The sequence below is a fragment of the Calonectris borealis genome, chromosome 23 (genome assembly GCF_964195595.1).
Source record: "Calonectris borealis chromosome 23, bCalBor7.hap1.2, whole genome shotgun sequence".
NCBI classification, from domain to species: domain Eukaryota; kingdom Metazoa; phylum Chordata; class Aves; order Procellariiformes; family Procellariidae; genus Calonectris; species Calonectris borealis.
Window position 1 is genome coordinate 4120047 of NC_134334.1, and position 20653 is coordinate 4140699.

Genomic DNA, 20653 nt, shown 5'->3' on the forward strand with positions numbered 1-20653 from the left:
CCTGTGATGGAGAAAAGCTGCTTATAAGGAGAAAAGCCTTTGTGATGAAGAGAGTCTGCCCGCCCTCTGCTCAGCACCACTCTCTACCCTGATGTCCCAACAGCCCCCCATTTCTCCCACATCCCACAGGCAGCTGAAATCCCCAGGGACTTGGCACGCTCCGGCCAGTCCCGATGGGCCCTTGCAAACCTCCTGAAAGTGAAGCCAGCTGCAAACTGGACATCCAGTTGCTCCTCACCCCCCGGACTGGGGCCAGGGGGGAGTTTTCCAGTCCTTCTGTGCTCTCTGCCAGCCTGGGGAGCCTGCCCCGGAGATGGGAAGCTGCGAGCAGGAGCAGCTGTGGAGCTCCATCTCTCTCGCCCGTGCAGAATATGGCCGGAGTGACCCCCACGGAGGGGAGCAGAGGGGAAGGCGGGTTGTTTGTGTCCCATCCCGTCACCACTGTGCAGGCTAAATTGCCACTAAAGGGATGTAAAATACGGGGACCTGCTGGGAAATATCCCTATCTCCTTTAACACCACTGCCTCGACAGCCCACCGAATCCCAAAGCAGGAGGGGGGCAGGAGAGGGGCTTTTGGTTCACCTGCAGAATCCAATTAATGAACCAATTTGGCCACTGCACAGCTATCTTCCAGTATGGGTGTTACTGGGCACGTCGGTGCTCCCGAAGAGTCATTGCAGGAACGTGGTTCCAAACTGCAGTGGAGCTTTCCTCCCAGCGCCGGGAGGGGTTTGCAATCAACCTCTGGCTCGGGGTTTGGAACTGCAACGCTATCGGGATGTGGGCTGACGTAGGAAGGAGACTCGGTGGAAGCAACACAATATCTCCAAAATACCAGTCCTGGGGTAAGGACAGAATTCTGGCTTAATCTGAAGTTTCTTAAGGAGATGAGAGTCTTTCCCCAGATTTCACTGAGCTTTGAAACCTGAACACATTTGAAATTTGAGGAGAAAGGTTATGTGTTATGTCAGAGTTTTAGAATGAGAAAAATTCTCCCAACTTGTCACATGAAGACACAGAAGAATTCTCTCTGGAGAGGAGCACAGTCAATAATCACTGCTCCAAGCCTGGGAATTGCATCATTTGATGTAGATTCTGTTGAAAAACTTGCTCGTTTAATGTTATTTTTTTTCACTGTAATTATGTAATTAATGCATTCTGGATTAACTGTCAAAGGAGGGACACTATTTTTGTTATTAGTTATTTCCTCACAGTATTCTTACATGAGTAAGGGAGATTGCACAAAGGGCTGTTGTTCTGCATTTTATTGGTCTCATAAGGAAACAGATTCCTGAACCTTTCCAATGAGACTTATAAAGCAAACATTTATTATTCTTCAGTAAGACAACACGCACCTCGGTGCACTTTTTGCAAAGGAATAGGCTAGACTTTGCGGGCATTTAGATAAGTAGCGCTTACCCAGAAAAACAACATACCTCCCACAAACCAAAAATCACAATTCAGCCAAGAATTGCTGTTTCTGTGGTCACGTGTGTGTTAGTGCGATAGAGGAAAGGGATCCTGAAGTAAATGTATTCCCCTAGATCCTTTGATGTCTGCAGGAAGATGATGCTGTTTCATACAGTACGTCTCATCCGTGTGCATTTTGCAGTCTGTATGTGCCAAACCACCTAAAATTGCACCTGAAATGTAAGGCTCAGAATCTGATACAGCAATGAGAATGGAAATCTTCCCTAGAGTTTTTCTTTCTTTTTTTCCTTCCTTCCTTCTATTTGGCCTTCTGGGTCCCTCCAGCACCTCTCTTAGCCATTCCAGAGCACCTGTAGAGGCAAACAGACACGTCGCTGCCTGCCTGCAAGGCCCACGGAGCCCTGGAGGGGCTCGCCCAGAGCCCACCGGCCTCCTCCCGCTCCCCTGCGCCCGGGAGGTGGGAGCCCAGGACACGTTTCAGGCTCTCATCCTGCTTCTGGCCTCCCTTGGCGAGGTGCGGGTGGCAAACCCTCCATCACCAGCCGACATCAGCCCCGTGCCCGGGACCAGATCTCTCCCACTGCCTCATACCTTCAGCTCCGGCTGGCAGGCGTGCCAGTGCTCTCCTCCTTCCCTTCACGCTGCAGGGACGGAGAGCAGGGCTCCCGCGGCTCCACCGGTGCGCCCACCAGTGCCAGCATGGGAGATCCCTTGGCCCGTCCCATGGGGAGCTCCGCGGCCACCCCTTGCCCCAGCCGCGGAGGCTGCCCTCCTGCAGCTCTGCAGCCTGCTGGCGTTTCCCCACCCCACGCCAGGCTGAGGCCACCGAACTCATTGCACTTGTGCTTCCAGACCAGAGAAAAGCTCTTTCTTGGGGTGCCCCAGGACCCCAGCTCGGCCCAAGGCAGGCGGGTGGCAGCGGGTGGAAGGTAGAACTGCCGGGCTGTCCTCGCGCCCCGGCTGCCACCGCTCAGGTGTGGGATCGTCTGCGCAGCCCAGTGCAGCAGCAGTGCCAGGAAAAGCACAAATTACAGCCCTGGCTGCAGAAACGGTTAAGGCAAACAGAATGATTCATCGGAGCAAATTAAAAGCAAAGCACGAGACGGGCCAACAATAGGGATTAAATGCAGTACGTGGTTACGTTCTCCTCCAAAAAAATTTCCCCAAACTAAGCCATATCATGCTTGGTTTGCAGAGGGAGAATCAAACGCGTTTTCGTATGACGGTTTGCAAAATTTTAGCAACTGACTCTTTTATCCTTGCTTCAGAATTGGTAATAAAAGGAAAAAAGGCATAATGCGTTTCAACTCAAGATATCATTCTGAATTTCAGATGTTGGTCTATGGAAAGTTAATACCCAATTTATGATTATTAAAAGATTTAAGCCTGCAGCACAGATATTTAATACGTATGCTGCATTCTCTAAAAAGGTCTTTAAATAGGCAGGTTTTGAAATTAGCCAAGAGCTTGAAGGCTGCTTAACGATTGCACTTCCGCATTAAAGGGAGTTACTTGGAGATGGGAGCAGAGGAACTGACTGATGCAGGGCTGCGCTGTGCCGGGCACGGAGGTAGCACAGCATGGGAGCCCACCCCGGCCCCGCAGAGCCAGCAGCTGGCCCCGGCGGGGCTACGCGTGGGCACCGTGACCCACGCAGCCACCAAGGGCTCGGGTCCGAGCTGCGGGGTGCCGGCTGAGATCCCCCCAGCCGCTTTGCCCAGCCTCAGGCGTCGCCGAGCCCCCTGCCGTGCCCGCGCTGCCCACCGGCATTCAAGACTCACTGTACACCCCTGCGGGGGCAACCGAAGGGACCCCCACAGTCCGTCTGTGGGGGGTAGCCCAAGAAAAGGAGAGAGATTTTGCATCTCCATTGGCATGACGTCACGTCCCTGGCATCACGCTCTCGTTAGGGGAGCAGAACGCCGCTCTAATCCGCCTTAACGAGAAACAGCAGCCAAGTGGGGCGTGGGGCCGGCTTTCCCCTCGCGGGGGGCACGGCAGGCACCTCGGCGGGTGCTGCTAACCAAGCCCCCCATGCCGGGCCCCGTCACCGCACCCACAGGGCTGGGGCGGGGAAGCTCTTCCTCGGGGGGGCGGACAGAAGGGGGTGTCTCAGGATCCAGGGGGGTCCTGACCTTTCCTGAGCGGCTACACCGAGGGGGGTGGCGGGGTACTCGAGTGGCACAAGCTTTCACAGTGGGCAGGGGAAGGCGCTGGGGGCTCTGGGTGCCCGGGCTTTCGCCCCCCGGTTTGCTTTCGGCTTCCCACGCCGCGGGGGCTGCGCACACGCCCGCGCACGGGCAGGTCGCCGAACCCCGGCTTACCTCCCCTCCCCGCGCTGCCTGCCCAGCGGCTCCCACGCGTGCCTCCGAGCGCCGCGCATCGGCTTTTGCTCCCTCCCGCCGCTGCACACGGAAGCGGAGCGGGGGCCGGGGGCGGCGGGAGCGGGGGGGGGGAACGACACGACGCTTCCCGGGCCGGGGAAGGAAGACGGCACGCCCGCCGGGAAGGGCGAGCGGCGGCGCGGCCCCGTGCTCCGGCCAGCGGCGCCCGGCGCGGCGGGGCGGGGTTTTCCCATGGCCGCCGCGAGCGGGGCGCGCCCGGCGCGGGCAGCCGGGAGCCGGGAGCGCTCTGGCACGTGCTCCGGCGGGGGGGGCGCGCGGCGGGGCCGCGTCTCGGGGGCGGAGGCACGAGCGCCGCCGCCCGCCGCCCAGCCGCCGCCCGCCGTCTGATTGACAGCGGGGGCGGCCGCCAGCCAATGGGCGGTGAGCGCCGCCGGCAGCCCCCCGCCCATTGGCCGCCCGCCGGTCGCGGCCTCGCGTGCCGCGCCAGCCGCCGCCGCCGCCGGCAGCAGCCGGGGCCGGGCCGCCGCCTCCGCCTCCTCCGCCCGCGGCACGGCCCCGGGCGCGCCCGCAGCCCCCCGGGGCTCGGCCCCCCGCCGCCAGCCCGTGCCCGGGTGTCACAAGCAGCGCGCGGGAGGGAGGGAGGGAGGGAGGGAGGGACGGCCGCCGCCACCGCCGGGCCGCGCTCGCTCCGCGCGCCGCCGCCCGGGGCCTCGGTCGGGGCGCGGCGCCGCCGCCGGCCCGGGTGCAGGGCGCGGGGCAGCCCCCGGGGGAGCGGCGGTGCCCGGGGCAGCCCCGCCCGCTCCCCCCCCCACCGCCCCGTTTCCCTCCCCGCCGCCCCCACGTGGCCGCGCGCTCGGCGGCCGCCGGCGCGGGGCGGGCCGGCGCGCGTGACGGACAGGCGGCGAAGGGACCGGCCAATAGGAACGCGGGCGGCGCGGCGGTAGGGTCCGGGTCGGGCGTTCATTGGTTACCGGGAGTGTGGGAACGGCCGCGGCGGCGGTTTCACACGAATGGGGAGCCGCCGCCGGGTATAAAGGCGGGGGGCGCCGTCCGCCCGCACTGCCGGCCCCGCCGCGCCGCAGCCGCCGCACGCGCCCCGCGCCCGCCGCACGCGCCCGCCCGCTGCCGCCGCGCCATGCCCGCCGACACGGGCATGGAGAAGCCGACCGCCTCGCCCATCGCGGGGGCGCCGGCCAGCGCCAGCCACACGCCGGACAAGCCGCGGAGCGCCAGCGAGCACCGGAAGGTAAATGGCGGGTGCCGATCGGGGCGCAGCAACGGTGGCGGAGGCGCTGGATGGCGGCGAGCCCGCGGCCGTGCTGAGGTCGGTGCCGGGGCTGGGGTGGGGGCCGGGCGGGGCGGGACCGGGCCGGGCCGGGGCCTCACCGCCTCCGCTCTTCCCCGCAGTCCTCCAAGCCCATCATGGAGAAGCGGCGCCGGGCGCGGATCAATGAGAGCCTGGGGCAGCTGAAGACCCTCATCCTGGACGCGCTGAAGAAGGACGTAAGTGGGGCCGGCGGCGTGGGGTGGGGGGCTGCGGGGGGCCGGCCGATCGCGGGCAGCCCTGACAGCACCGCTCTCGTCCCGCAGAGCTCCCGGCACTCCAAGCTGGAGAAGGCGGACATCCTGGAGATGACCGTCAAGCACCTGCGAAACCTGCAACGGGCGCAGATGACGGGTAAGTGCAACCTTAAGAAGGGGTAAGAACCCCCCGGGGAGGGGGGCGGGGGGCGAGGGCTCTGCACCGGGGACCGGGCACCGGGCTCCTGACCTGCCGCTCACCCGCCGCCCCCTCTACCCTCCAGCTGCGCTCAGCGCCGACCCCACCGTCCTCGGCAAGTACCGGGCTGGATTCAACGAGTGCATGAACGAGGTGACGCGATTCCTGTCCACCTGCGAAGGGGTGAACACCGACGTGCGTACCCGCCTCCTCAGTCACCTCTCGGCTTGCCTGGGCCAGATCGTGGCCATGAACTATCCGCCGCCACCGCCGCCGCCGTCCGGCCAGCCCGCACATCTGGCGCAGCAGCCTCTGCACGTCCAGCTGCCCCCCGCAGCAGCCGGAGCTGTGCCCGTGCCCTGCAAACTGAACCCCACCGAAGCCCTGTCCCCCAAGGTCTACGGGGGCTTCCAGCTCGTCCCTGCTACCGACGGCCAGTTTGCTTTTCTCATCCCGAACCCGGCCTTCCCTCCCAGCTCTGGACCAGTTATTCCCCTCTATGCCAATGCCAACGTCCCGGTGTCCGCAGGCAGCGGCTCAGGGAACGCGGCCGCCACCCCGTCAGCATCCCCGGTGCAGGGGTTGACATCATTTGGGGGCAGCATTGTTCCAGCGTCCCAGGCGGGAAGTCCCATCGGAGAGCGCAGTGAATCGGTGTGGAGGCCTTGGTGACTTGCCTAAAGTGATTTCTTCCCCCCCCACCCCAAAAAAAAAAAAAACCAACTCTTCTGTTGGCTCCGTTGTATGGAGCCCTGTTATGTTTGGGTTTTTTAAGCAGATTTAAACAGAAAGGAAAAAAGGACCTCACTATGAACGTGCTATTTATTATTTTCAGAGGTTGGGATCTCGACTTGTATTTTTACTCCTTTAAAATGCCTTTATTTGAGATACTTTTTTAAAAAAAAATAAATGAGAAATAGTTTTGTAACAAATATTCAAAAGTATAATGCCAAAGTTGTTTGTATCCCGTTTGTCTGTGTGTGTGTGCGTGCCTGTGTTGGAGACTTCCAAAAAAGAAAAGAAAAAAAAAATTGCAGGTGTTTAAATAAATAAACTCTTTGAAATAGATTTAAATTTTTTTCCCCCCCTTCCTTTCATTTTGCTGGGTGAGAGTGGGCAGGGACAAGCTTATTCTCCGTGTGCAACCCCCTCAAAAAAGTAGGAGTGAGCTTTTATGGCCTTAAATAAGGCTATTGGAAGGGATTCCTGTGAAAAATAGTTGGGGGGAAGGTGACGGGGTTGAGGGGGGTCTGGCAGTGTTAAATGTCTCCCGAGAGCTTTGCAAGTGTCGTGTTCCCACTCGGAAGAAACAGATTCCTAAAAATCTGCTCCTGGAACCTGAGGAAATGCTTGCTGCCTGCTCGAGAGCTCCTGAAATAACGCTGCTCTTAAGATTTTGCTCCTCGCCACCTTGCCGTAGGGATTGCGTGTGTGGGGGTGGTGTGCGCAAAAGTTACTATCTCGCCTACAAAAGAGGCAAGAGAGTCTGTCCCTATTGTGAGGAGGGTAATTAGAAGGTATAAAGGGTCTCATCGAGTATGCAGCGGGCTCTTTGGGAAGTTGGGAACCCTATTGAAACGCCTGGGAACTCGGAGCTGAGGGTTAATGTGTGTCTTTTTTTTTCTCGCCACTCTCATTGACAGGGCCAGATAGACTCTGATACTCAATGCTGTTGTAAATTCAATTGCCTGGCCTCACAATGCCTACCTCATAAAAGAGAATAACTCGGGGTTGTGGCTTTTTTTTTTCCAGTAAGCAAGGGAACTGAGGAAAAGACAGTTTTGCCACCCATTCTGACTCACCCCCAGTACTTGAATCCTGGCCAAGTGGAAGCAATTGCAGCCTCACACACACAGAATTAACCACTTCCAATTGTCACCAATTAATAAGGCCGTGGTGTGGAGAAAGACCATTAAGACTGAGTGCACAGTATGGAAAGGAAAGCTTTGTGTGCTTTGCTCCAAATTTATGAGGTGGGGCTATCGTGTAATCTTGGAGCGCAAAGCCAACAGATGACATGCGTGCATGCCAGAGCCACGTCTAGAGGCATAACCCATCTCGGCTGGGCTTCCTCCGTCCTCCAGTCTGGGGGTCCCCACAGGCAAAGCTGATTCTCCTGCTCCCCCCTCCCCGAGACCTAGGGTTTTTCCTGGCGGTTGGGCTGGGCGCGTTGGGTCACGGTGGGACCGGCAGCGTTTCACAGTTCAGAGAATGACTTGATGTTTGCAGAACATCCAATTAATTCAACAGGCCTAGGGATTTTTTAGAAATGCAATTTCATCTTTCAAGGTCTAGTTCTATTAGCAATCAGGTTGCAGCTTCTGCGAGAAGAAGGCATTGTATATGTGTGTGTTGGCAGGTATATAAAGCAGATTATCCGCTTCCAAAGGCTTTCTTACGCCTTCATGAGATTTCAGCCAAGGTTAGATACAGGAGTGCAGGCTGCTCGGAGCCTGGTACTGATCCAGTCCAGCAATCCCTCTGCACCAAAGCGTGGGCAATCGATCAATGCTGAAAGTCCTCCATCGCACAACCAGAACTAGGTATCCATTTGAATCAGGAGGTTCCCAGGAGGCTTTGTTATGCAATCCCAGACATAAAATCATGTTACAGCAATTCTCTTCCATCCCCCACAGCCAGTTACTACCCCTCCTCTTCTGTCTGAAGAAGGCTTGGAAGAGCAGATGAAAGCCTGCCTGTCGCCTGCGTGTAACTGTACACCTCCCCGGGGCAGCACCATGTCTCTGGACTTGTCCCTCACTGCCCAGTCCCCTCCAGATCACCCCTAGATTCAGCAAATTTCTTTTATTGACAAGGTATCCAGGCCAAAAACGAGACTGCCAAGCGCTACACTGCTGAGTTCAGGCACAGAAGAAAAACTCTTTTCTGAGTGGGTTTTGAATGATTGCAGCAGTGCAAACATGACACATACCGTGGCGTTCCTCTGGGACGCTCATCTCCCAGCGCGAGAGAAGCAGTCAGTCACTGCTCTGCCTCTTAAGTCAGACCCCGAGATGCAAGCACAAAGGGTACCACTGGCATTTCAGCCTCCATATAAACACTGCAGTGAGGGAGCAGAGCCCCAGTGGTCAGCACCCTAATTTTATGTCCAGCACTGTCACCTGCTCCTTTTTTTGGCCTCAGGCAAGTCCTAGACTTCTCTGTGCCTAGGTCCGGTGGTACAAAAGCTGGATATGAGGTGCGTGGCACTAACAAACTTGCATGCCAGAAGCTCAAAATCCTTCTGCAGCAAGAGATGTTGTTGCCCGTAACTCCAGATGGCTTCAGAAGACGTACAGCTCGGGTTCAGTCACTGCGTCGGCCCTTGGGTTGTACCCAGACCCTGCACGTCTGCAACTGCTCTTCTGGCTCTGCCGGGCTATTCCTCTACAACTGGGTGGCTGCCATGCTCCTTCAAGGCTTTCTATACAGCTCCTTTTCCAGATTGTGCTAGATTTGGTCTTATCCCTTTAAAGGCGTAGTAAAAGAGCAAAGTATGCCGCTGCTGAAAGGTAAAAGTCCAAAGGGATGGACGCAGCGCCAAAGCGATAATGGTTAGGCAGAGTGCAGGCAGCCAGAAGTCCATGGGTGCGATGGCATGATCTGGGTGTGGTGGAGCAAGGCGAGGTGGGAGGAAGACAGCAGTGAAACTCAGCTAGCCCGTGATGCCTCCTGCAGCTGAACTTAACTGCAACAGCCCTACCCTGTTCCAAGGGGAAAGATAGGGGGATAGCTGTTAACGAGCCATTTCCAGAGCCGGCAGCAGGCTAACCAGAGCAGGGAATTTCGTTCCAGCTGCAAAAGCCAGTGAAATGTTTAGCGGTAGTTCAGCTATGTCTCCAGAGCGCTGCGGCCCCAACAGGCACCCCTAAGACGTACTGTTCGGTGCAAGGAAAGAGAGTCTCCCTTCCCATCTCCTGCCCTGGTGCCTTTGTGTTCTGCTTACAAGTTTCCTACAGAGGAAATTTTCTGGGGTTATCCTCCTGCCTGCGCCCCGCTCCCTGCCTCACGTAGCCCCTTCCTCACCCTCCGCCTCCTCCGACTACAGCTACAGCTCCTTCTCCGTGCTGCTTAGCCGTTCCCCTTCCCCGCCCGGGAGGGAGTGTTGCAGCCAGGAGAAGCTGGGGGAGGCCAAGGCCCGCGGGGTGCGGGGGTGCTGCCCACCCCTCCCTTTCCACGTGGGGTCTTGCCCCCCCCATCTTGTCCCATCCCAGCAGCAGCCCTGCTAATGGTGGCCAAGGGCTGCGTGAGGGGCTCGGCGGCGTTACGGAGGGACGGGGGGCTCCGGGGTTGTCTCCCCGTTATTCCACAGCCGGCCTGCTGCCGGTCAGGAATGGGGAGAGGGAGACGCGGGCATCCCCAGCCCCCTCGACCCCGGGCGGCCAAGGCAGGCAGGCCGGCGCACACCGCCTCGTCCTTTTGGGTCGAGACCCTCGAGGAGCGGGAGAGGTTCCTCTGGCTCAATGGAGGCAGCCAGATTTACTCAGGCTGTTAAGTTGATTAATTGAAATGAAGTTCCTCCAGAGAATCGGCGTGTTCTTTGAGGTCAGGGTCACAACACTGAGACGCTTAATCAGATCTTTCCATTTAGCCCCTCTTAGGCAGGCTGGAATGCAGGCTCTTTCAAAGCAAGGCAGTTGGCGCCAAATTTCTGCTCTGCTATCTCGCCTCTTCCATTACATTTAACCAGCACATCCATCATTATGAAACAAAACCCAACTCTACAAATCCAGCTCAGGTGATCTTTCCGCAACCAAAGCCGGTAGGTAAAAAAAAAAAAACCACCCTCCGTCCAAGCTTGATATTGCTGTTGCTTTAAAAAGCGATGCAGAATGGTGCGGAAAGGGTAACTGTCACTCTAAGTCGGTCCTTTCGGAGGAAGGGGGCAGATGTTTCTGTGCGGATAACAAATTCCTTTATCTGACTGAAGCATTTCTCTGGGGAAGGTGGAGGAGGTTATTATAAGGTTACCCCGAACCATTGTTAAAGAAAGGGTTTTTCATTGCAATTCAAGAGCCCATCATATTACCCAGAGATAAATCACTCCTGTATGGCTGTGGAACAGCCCTTACGCAACAGGCAAGCCCGATCCCACACACATTAAAAGCACTGAAAGCTCGTCCATTGTATAATGATCGGCCAGAAGTTAGCATTCCAATTAGCACGTACACTTCTGCGGACCTCTTCCATTCCTACTTCAGTCCCTGTAAGCAGGACGTCTCTTACATCTGAATACATTGATTGAAAATAAAGTAATTGTTCCTATTTCTTTATTCTATCAGACGACGTGGGGCCAGTATCTCCATTTCGCTGCATAGCAAGATGTTTATAATTTCAGTGGCAGGATTAGAAGTGCAATATATGTGCATCGCATCTTTAGGCAGAGCTGCATAAGCAATTAAGGAACCCCCGCCAGATCTTGGTAATGCTGGCTGGTGGGGGGGGTGTCCCCCGAAAACCTCCCAACCTTTTCCCATTCATTACTCTAAAGTTCAAGACAACAGCCACAAAGTGCAGTCTATATCGCAGACACCTATGAGATGTGGATCTTTATCAGTCACAGCCAGGCTCTGCAAAAGCTAGCAGGGCTTTAAGGAAGTCTGATCTACAAGAACTGCTGAGTTTTGCTCTTTAAAAATCAACCTCTTTAAGGCACCTTAAACTGAACAGCAACATAAAAAGTGTCCGTCCTTGATAAGGTACCAGTCCTTAGTGTTAAGTTTTTAAAGCCTTGATAGTCTGTTTTCAGCTTGAGTTTTTAGCAAGTCCAATCCCCCTGGGATCCTCCACCTCCACTGCGCTGGCCACAGACTGGGCGGAAAATGGCAAAATTCCTGGCTCCTCCACAAGTGTTTCAGTTGGAGAAGGTTACTTTCCATCCTTTCCATAACCTGTCTCACTTCAGAGATAGCACAGAAAAGTCTATGGAGGATGTAGGAATATATTCTACAGTCATTTTCTACCAAGAACTACCCTGTTGTTTACACTTCTTGCATAGTAAAAAAATCGACCATGCATCCACAGCTTATTCCTTACTGCCCCAGACAGCAAACAACTCACATCTGTCTTTGCACTTCTTTTTATTTTCCGATTTGCTAGCAGACAGCTCTGGGGTGAGCCATCCTTTCTTTCACAAACTGGGCCTTTCTGGCTACTTCCAAGACCATACACATCTGGATGTATATGTTGCCCGTGCAGAGATGAGCAGTTTTTCTTTCTGCCTGTTTGAACAGCAGAACTTTTCTGAGGCAAATATTTGTAAACAGACTTGTTTTCAAAGAAGAGAAAGATTTCAAGGCCAAAACATAAAAATAGACTGCAGCAGATGGAAAGAAGGCATGAGAATCCACGTGGGTTTAACAAAGGCCTAAGTCAGGGTCTCCGAGCAGCCCGTGGGTTTTTGACAGCATTTGGGTGCTAAAACAGGTGACAAATACTGGGCGCAGAGGCTCTGCTACCGATCCCCCGTGCCTGCTGGAGCACCAGGGGCAGGTGAGGAGCTGCTGAGCAGCGTGGGTGGGATGGTGTGAAGGCAAAAGCTTTCCCCAGACATCTAAAATCAATTAGCAGCATTTAGAAGCTATATTTAACTCTGTTTCTGAAAGCAGGCAGATCTTGGTTTATAGTTTTCTCATTAAGGCTGTTTATATGTCTAGAGATTTTGTTCTCCTCCCAACTCTGGAGAAGATAAAACAAGTATGAAGTGCTCTGCTCACAAAGGGGCACAGATTTTCTCTGGAAACACAAAGAAGCATCAGTTTGGAGAGAGAGGATCAGATTTTGGTCTTGCGGTTGATATAGTTGAGTTTAGAACCTGGCCCCTTGTATAGGAGGAGGACAAAAATTACACCAAAGTTCCACCTTCTCTTTGTGAATCATAAAATAAAGCTGCTTGGGTTCTGTAGGGTCCCCTTTTGTATCTTCCAGTCCCTCTGCATCCTAGGTCTTAGGCAAGAGGTGAAGAAGTGAGAAGGTGGAACAAATCCAAACGCTAACAGCAAAGGCAGTGACATGGGTTATCGCTGCTCTTACCTGCATGTGGTATGTGGGCATCAACTTAAACCTCCAGTCGAGGAATGGGACCCTGCGCTGCAAGACACTGACACCCAAAGAAATTGGAGAGGATGTGAAGAATGGCCAGCAAGTAATTTTTTAGCACATTTTGCTTTGTGAACAGCTTTTCCCACTCTAAGTCCAAATGGCAATTATCTTTCCATCGCTACTAACCACCTTCCTTGCTTTCTTTGCGTAACAACTTTGGAAAGACAACAGCGCAGAACTGTACACAAAAGCTATGAGATGACACAAACTGCTATTTAAGATTCAAATAGACTAAGACACAGCTATTGCCTGGTTATTTTTAGTGGGGACCAAAGTGCAGTGACCTGGCTGGGAGGAGGGTAAAGTCAACTGCCTTGGAGCAACTCAGCTTGATTGGAAAGAGCAAGCTGTTAGAAACGATCCTGGCTGGTGATTGTTTCACCTACCAATGTGACCTGTGCTACAGACCTCGCTGCCTTTCCCCCTCCTGCCAAAGTGGACTGCCCTTCAGTACCAGCGTGTTTACAAGTCTTGAAGTGCCCTGGCCCCTGGCTAGAGGAGGACTGAAGCTGACTCTGCCCCTTGCACACATGTCGTTCTGGAAGCACAAGGTCAGCCCACTAACAAGAGACACAGCGACATCCTTTAGAAGCTTTTTCGTCTTACTACTGTTAAAATAGCTGACAACACGTGTTAACGTAAGGCAAGGTAATGTAACTTGGCTGAAAATGGAGCTCTGCTCTCAGAGGAGTGTGACTCCATCCCACAGCCATGGATCTTGCTTGCGTCCTGCAAGCAAGGAGGGTACTTAATTAAAGACAGGCAATCCAGAAAACACACAAGTAGAAAGATTTGTTTCTATAATTTCTTTCTTTATACGCGGCCTTTGAGGGGTAGGACTTCAAGTGGCTCAGTCCGGAGGAGAAAACAAAGCGCTACTTAATGCATCGTGCAGCTGTGGTATGGACACAGAACAGGCTATTGCCTGCAAGCAAACAGCGGCACCGCAGCTGCTCCCCGGGTCCATGCTACCGGTGTGTGCCCTTGACCCGCAGTGTACCAGTGCCATCAGCAAAACCTGCCCTGGGTGCTCTGCAGTGCGAGAGAGCACAGACAACCGCAGAGTACGGAGAAGCAGCGCGCCGTAAATTCACACCCGTGCTGGTAACTGGTGCGTGCATCCCTATCCAGAGCTGGGTAACGGGGCATGGCTGAAATCGCTGCGCTGCTCTCAGGAGGTGGGTGCCATCCTGCGGGAATGCCCATGGGTTAGCTTCACTCTGACTAGCAGTAGTGCAGCAAGTCTGGGATCCCGGCTGCACATTCAGTGGTTGAAACTCAGGCTCTCGTGGCTTTACTTTACATCCAAGCTAATAGACTAAAGCTAGCTTATGTATTACAGACACATTCCTGCAGATTTGTTCCCCAAAAACCAGGGTGCTGCACACTGTTGAGGTCCTTCTGGCTACTTCACTGGAAACATCCTAAATGGGAGCTGGATCACTCCAATAGCAGTGAGGGCATGAATCCAATTTTCTAGGTATGAGTTGCTATTTGGAGTTTGTCTGGTCTGAGGTCAGACATCAGTGACATTAGTCCCATCCTAGGTGAGATGCAAGTTTTATGAAAAGATACAGATCAGTGTCTGTCTTGGGATGGATAACTCTGCTTTCAGCAGCAAAACTGGCAGCTCACTTTTTTGTGTCTAATGGTTCGTGTGGAGGCTACATGGTAGAAAGGATCCAGTCTTACTGAATTACAGATTGTGGCTTTGAAGGCAGATTCTGCTCAAGATAAATTGAGCTCTTGTACCTTAACTTTTATCCTAAATGCTCTCAAGACTGTGGGATTCTCTCTGCGCTCCAAGGTTTCAGCAGCTTTTGCTGTGAAATCTCAGAGGACCAGTTGGAGAGACGTTATGCCCTGCTGTTGGAGAATTGATTTCCCACATCGGCTGATTTGTCATTAAAAGCAAAGCTCTCAAGCGCAGAGTCCTACCGCTCTGAAGCAGAGCAGGGCAAGAGTTCAGACTGTTGGTTGGGCCAGGGTTTGAGGTACCTTTCCCCACAGCACAGGGCTTCACGGGAAAGGTATCCCTTGCTGTTAGTTTTCCACACAACTTCGTCTTTGCAGAAGGCACAGGGGCTCAAGCTGCCTAGTTTCTGTTTGCTCCCTGTGCGCTTGGGCAATTACTTTACCTCCTCAGAAGCAGAAGGCACCAATGTCTACAGTATTCCTACCGGAATACCGTAGAAAAGGTGCCAAGCAAAATGCATCCAGCCAGCGGGTGTATTACAGATTGGCCCTTTGTTTTCAGTAGGGACTAAGTCCTGTCAGCATCAGGTCTCCGGTCCCTGGAGCCATAAGGAGTCCTGCATGAAAGAAGAAGCTGCTGAAGAACGGGTAGATGCCTCGCCTTCTGCGAAGGAAGGTTACTTATCCATTTTTGTGTCCTGGGGGAATGTCTCTCTGCAATGCTATTTTAATATGCAGAGAATACGTAAGGCTTGCAGCGTGGTGGCTGAAATCAATACAGCAATCAGGTGCCCCCCACTCAGAGACCGGGACCCCATGTGCTTTGCCAGAGGTGTCTGCTTTGCTTCGCAAGAACATGCAAATGGCTTCCCTAGAAAGGTGACAAGGGACCTCTGCCAGGCTGAAATTACTGCGGATTAGCGAGCGCCTGCCTTGTCGTGTTCCTGCAGCGCTTACAGCAATTTCAAAGGCACGGGTTCTCACAAAGCGAGCACTTCTGTGGCACAGGCAGAGGGATTTCAGACCGGGCCTGCTTTTAGCAGCCCTGTGCGCGTTAAGCGCGGTATGCAATGCACAGAGCCCCGCGCTCCTCGGCACCGGGGGAGACAGCGTAGCTCTGCCTGCTGCTGTCGGCAGCTCCGGCGCTGATCTGTAGTTTACAGCCAGCTAATGGGTATCTGTCCGGCAAGAAGGCTGCCATACCAACGGCTTTCTGAATGAATGGCTGCTCATTGAACGGGGAAGCAGGGTTAGAAACGGAGTACACCCCCGACAGCTAATGCCAGGGCAGCACAGCCCAGGGCACCCTCCTCTCCGTGTCCTGCTGTGGGGGCCAAGAGCCCTCGAGGACAAGGGAAGCGCACGGGCTGAGGTGAATTTCAGACTTTGGCCCATTTATTCTTCTTTCCCAGCCCCTCTCTGTATCTGTCTGTTCATCTATTTACCTAGCTAGCTACCCATCCATCTGTATTTATGTATCTAATAGATACGCTAATGCACATGGGATTTTATACAAACTCAGCCTTATTCAGTCTTCAGCGGTGTTTGACTGGAGTGTTTGGAAAAGCGTCAAGGATCTTTTTCCTGCCCGCCACCTCACTGGAAATCCATGTATCAAATTTGGTAGCTTTCAAAATGTAGCAGATCAAAGTGTTTGCGAATGTTATTTTTAAGTGGAGTAGAGCAGAATTATAAAGCCAGTTGTGGATTTAATTCTGCATTTGCTGGGTTTAAACTTCTCCTGAGCCAAATGAAGTTGTATAAACCTCACTAATTACAGTCCAAACAAACCTTTGGGTCTCTTCACCAGGAAACCAAAACATGAGGGTTGTGTGGGATGAAGGAAGCTAATTTTATGATTTGCCTTTAATATCTCTGTGATACACAATGTTATACGCTGACCTCTATGTTCATAAACTAATGTATGCTTGGCTTCCAAAGGTATCTCCATGATGCAATCCCATTCCTGGGGTCACAAAAATAGGATGTATTTGTATGTATGGGTCCAGATATAGGTATCACCTCTCTGTTGCATCCAAGCAGGGATGCAGACACAGATACCTCCCAGGGACTGTGCATACAGCTGATATATATTAGTGCAAGAATTCCACTGGCTTTAGCAAGAATCAAGATCCAGCCCAGAGTCACTAGTACTATCAAATGGATAGAAAAGTTTGCAGGGGACCTGAGAGCAAACTCTTCCTGAGCCCGATTGACTGCAGGCCATGAATTTGCTAGTGGCTATGCTTCCTTGGAGGCCATAATTTCTATCCCAGAGGACATGTAGCTTTTCTACCACACTTTAGATGTAATTTTAATTCCAAATCTGAACAGAGAGGATGGGCTTTCAAAGGTCTTTGGGAAGAAAAAAGTTGCGAAAAATATTGTTTTGGAAACAATCTTTTTGTCTAAGATCTGTCATAATAATACACCCTAGCGTTAAAGCATTCACACGAAATAATAATTACAGTATAAAAAAGAAAAATAAGCTTAAAACAATTCATTTAAGAAGCGACTGTACTTTCATATCGCTTGAAACTTTAACTGCGGACATTGACTTGTGAGTGATTTATCCCCGAGCTCTCGCTGTTTTGCATGCAGCTGTTCTCAGGGGTGAACTGCCCTACTAACGTTTATCGGGGCCTGAAACAAGCACCTCTTTGGGATCATATTGCACCAAAGGCCTGACTCAAAGTTTATCAAGATTAACTGGAGTCTTTCCATTCCACTGATTTCTATGGCCAGTGAACTAGTATATGAAATCAATTAAGTGGTAACCCAAACTTCCATTCAGAACTCATCCCAACTTTCTTTTGGCTGACAAGCATGGGGCACTCTCTACTTACTGTTTCCTTTTCCCACACAGTTCTTTGCAGAAGAGGATTCGGGCTGGTTCTTATGGAAAATAAGAAAGCAAGAAGCCAAATGAGAGCGCTCTTTTCGAGCTCTCACAGTCTGTGTAAAAATTTGGTAAGCCACCATATCTTGGGGCTTTCTAATGAAAGGCCTTCAGGGGTCTGCTCCTCTGCAGTGATTTTCTTCCCATACTCTGTTTCTTTGTGAACCTGCTGCCTCAAATTCCTTCAGAAGAGGTAGGACAGAAGTGGATATAGCCTGTTTTCATTTGCTGACCCTCCAGGATTTGTCTGACCAAGGTCCATCGGCCTCCGCCCCCTTCCACTGTCAAATCCTATATCTTAGCTTACCAGGGATGCAGAAGAATGTGTGTGTCTGAGACTAGCTGAAAAATGTTTTGTTCGAACCATCTCATAATATATGGATGATGGAAGTCTCCCACTGATGACCTGTCAGGCAGCACTCCAGCACTGGGTGCTGGATGGGATGACACATTCACAGATAACAAACTTTGCTGTCAATCACTCGTGTTGTTAGACATGGACTTGATGTGACAGCTATGGCTAACAACAGTTTTGATTGACGTGTATACGAATTGCAGAATATGGAATGTGAATAGAAACAGGACTCATCTCCAACTGGACATAGCCCTTGTGCATTTTAAAACCCAGGGCAAAAAGCAAGCAAGTTTTAAAGTGTCATGGCAGAGCACCTTGCCATAACGCTGTACCGGCATTCACTTTGATTACCTGTTGGGGAACATTAAGCTCATTGCTTTCTGTTAGGGCTGTTTCATCGTAGTGGCTAATAGCATCCTGATGGAAAGTCCAAGTGCTGGAGGTGTTAGGCAGACTAGCACCAGCCCAGTGTCATTGTAAGACAGTCCTGTGCTGACACTGCAGGCTGCTGCAATATGCAGGGTTCCTCACGTCAGTCACCCGATAATGAGCTGTCTCCTAAGCTCACTGCTTAGCCCCAGGACTGGCTGCTTCCTCGAAAACTGAAGCAGCCGTCTCTCTCCACCGTGGAGGGCAGGGGACCCTTCTGGTGCCTGCTGCCACACTTACTTTTGCATGTGGTGTGGTGCTGCCCTCTTTGCCCTGCTCCTTTGCACCTGCACCTCTGTCAGCAGGTCTGACTTCACTGTCTGGGGCCAGCTGGACGGCCAGGGGTTCCCAGCTTGGAGAGCACATAATTCTCTCTAGAGCAACAGACGCTACTGCTTCTTTCTGGCACCAGAGCTGGTACCAGCTCAGGAACTCCATCCAAAGCTTTAGGTTAAAGCGGGGAGCGTAAGGCCAGAAAGGATGGACGTGGACAGCCAACTAAAGCAACTTCTGCAATTTTTGCTGGCAATAGCCCAAATTGCTCATCCTCATCTAGTTGCCACTTCTAAAAGTCCCACTCAGAGCGTGCATTTCTTCAAGCACGCAGGGCTGACGCTTTGCAGGGTTTGCTCTATGCTGCTTCTGCGCCTGTCCTCTCTGCTGCCTTTCCTCTCCTCTCTGAACCCTCTCAGTTATTTTAGGCGAGTGACGGAATCCAGACAGGTCTGTCTCCCAGGAGGGGAGCAGAGGGCGGTGGAGCGAAGCAAAGGAGGGGAAGTCAGCTGGTGAATCAACAGCAGGCCAAGGCATGCTCTGCGATGTGGCTTCAGGGAAGTTATTCATCTTGTAATTCACCCTTGGGTTCTCTTGGCCTCATTTTCCCATCGCTAGGTCTATTATTTCAGTCATTGTGAAGGTATCCTGTCGGAGCTGTCAGGCTGGGAGTGGCCCACCTCCCCGCTGACAGAGGGCAGAAGGCATGGGAAAGTGTCAGCCTGCCAAGATTGCACGCTCGGAGCGGAGGCTGCTCGCCTCACGCTGGAAACTTGCCGGTGGCAGATTGTTAATGTCATTACAACACTTACGCAGGAGCAGCAGGTTTCGCCTATCAACCTGCTGCAGGCAGAGGAGAAGGAGACCGGGGAGGGGGGCAGGGGGAAGGGAGTGGGCGTACAGAGAGGAAAGGCGGCAGAGAGTCGCTCGAGAGCCTGCAGACCTGCAGCTAGCAGCCATGTGCCCTTTCTGCCTTCTGCCGGTAGTTTAACAGGATCCACCCGGACCTCACATGGAGGCATCTGGGGCAGAAGCGCTTTAGAAATGCAGCAGGTGCCGTGTGGAAGGAGCACGGGACGGGTTGTCTGGGCGTTCTCCAGCACGCCTGTGTCTCTGCGAGTGCTGAAACGTAAGCCTCGAACGGAAAAGAGACAAAAGCACCGGGCCTCCTCGGGGCGTATGGGACGGCTGGGCACCCTCCCCAACCCCTTTGTGGTGGGTAAATCCATCCACACGCTGCCGGCCGTCGGGGCCGTGCTGCACTGAAAGCAGGGAGCGCTCTCCCAAGGGGTGAGCCAAATCCTGGCTGGTGCTGAGCACCTGAGCCTCTTTCTGCAAGGGCTGCAGGAATTCAGGCTGCTCAGAGGAGGCTGCTACAACCGAATGCCCATCCTCTAAACCGACACCGTACAATCCCACTGTCATGATCTCATGAAATACTGTACTTCGGGCAGGCTCAGGCCACGGATGGGCTCAGGATTTAACACACCAAGAAGAGTTAGGACAGGAAAAAACACAGAAATGGAGTTTCTTTATTCTCCGCTAAGCCTGATTCCAAAGGACTCCGCATGGGACAAATCCCAGGGCTGAGCATCCAAGTTGGGCTGGGTCCTGAGCTGTGGGGCTGTGAGACCCACATCATCTACCCCCAGCACCCTTTTCATCGACACACCAGACCAATTGCCCAGTTTGGGACTGGAATCAGCAAGCTAAAGAGTGCTCTAATCAAGCCACAGAAAGGAATTAGTCCCGAAACGTTAAAATAGCTTTTAGTATTGGCGACAGACATTTCTGCAGCAGGAGGAGGAGGGATGCAGCACACTCTCCAACTCTCTGCATGCAAGATGCACTTTGGTGGTTTACTTGTTTATACTGTTGTACCCTAATGGCCCGGCTGAGATCAGAGCCTTACTGTGCCGGACAGTATGTGAACAGATGAAGGGGACAGTCCCAGTCATCAGAATAGGTAGAGACCGAGCAAGAGAGAAAGCAGAAAAGGAAACAACTTAGTGCCACCCACAAAGGTAATGGAAGAGGCAGGAAGGGAGTCCGAGTCTCCCAAATTCCCCCTCTGAGGCCACGCTCCGTCTCCTGCAAGAGAAAAAGGAGGACACAGAACCACCGGTGCTCCCTTTCCCGTGCCAGGACGCAGGGGCTACAGCTTCTCTCCCTGCTCTCTGCCCACACAGCCGGGGCTCGCGGTGCTGCCTGTGCCAGCCTGCTGGGTAGCCCAGGGCTGGCCCCAGCGGCCAGGCTGGCAGAGTCACCCTCCGCCAGAGAGATGAATCGGATTTTGAGGGCAGCCACAGCTCTCAAGCGCACAGAGCCACGAGCCTGCAGGTTGCGCGTAGATGCGACGATAACCAGAGAGAAGGGATGGTGCGTGGGACCAGCGCCTGGCACA

The 20653-nt window shown here is 53.4% G+C and overlaps 1 protein-coding gene and 1 long non-coding RNA gene across 3 annotated transcripts; one reads left to right on the top strand and one right to left on the bottom strand.

The window, feature by feature from the left end:
- Nucleotides 1–1251: 1251 nt before the first annotated feature.
- Nucleotides 1252–3997, bottom strand: LOC142092258 (uncharacterized). Its single transcript, XR_012676988.1, has 2 exons — nucleotides 3757–3997; nucleotides 1252–1782 (listed from the first exon to the last, which is right to left on the bottom strand). It is a non-coding gene; the product is annotated as an uncharacterized LOC142092258 (long non-coding RNA).
- Nucleotides 3998–4841: 844 nt separating this feature from the next.
- Nucleotides 4842–6565, top strand: HES4 (hes family bHLH transcription factor 4). 2 transcript variants are annotated; one of them, XM_075172400.1, is made up of 4 exons: nucleotides 4842–5023; nucleotides 5185–5280; nucleotides 5368–5455; nucleotides 5583–6565. In XM_075172400.1, the coding sequence occupies exons 1-4, from the start codon at nucleotides 4913–4915 to the stop codon at nucleotides 6167–6169; spliced, it is 882 nt and encodes a 293-aa protein (XP_075028501.1). In that variant the 5' UTR covers nucleotides 4842–4912; the 3' UTR covers nucleotides 6170–6565. The 2 variants fall into 2 exon arrangements, with proteins under 2 accessions (XP_075028501.1, XP_075028500.1); XM_075172399.1 differs by having other exon boundaries at nucleotides 4852–5101.
- Nucleotides 6566–20653: the final 14088 nt, after the last annotated feature.

What these genes read in the sequence shown, in the direction of transcription:
- HES4 (XM_075172399.1), top strand. Translation starts at nt 4,913, where the DNA reads ATGCCCGCCGACACGGGCATGGAGAAGCCGACCGCCTCGCCCATCGCG. An exon ending in GAGCCCGCGGCCGTGCTGAG is followed by an intron (nt 5,102 to 5,184) that starts GTCGGTGCCGGG and finishes TCTTCCCCGCAG; the next exon opens with TCCTCCAAGCCCATCATGGA. An exon ending in TGGACGCGCTGAAGAAGGAC is followed by an intron (nt 5,281 to 5,367) that starts GTAAGTGGGGCC and finishes CTCGTCCCGCAG; the next exon opens with AGCTCCCGGCACTCCAAGCT.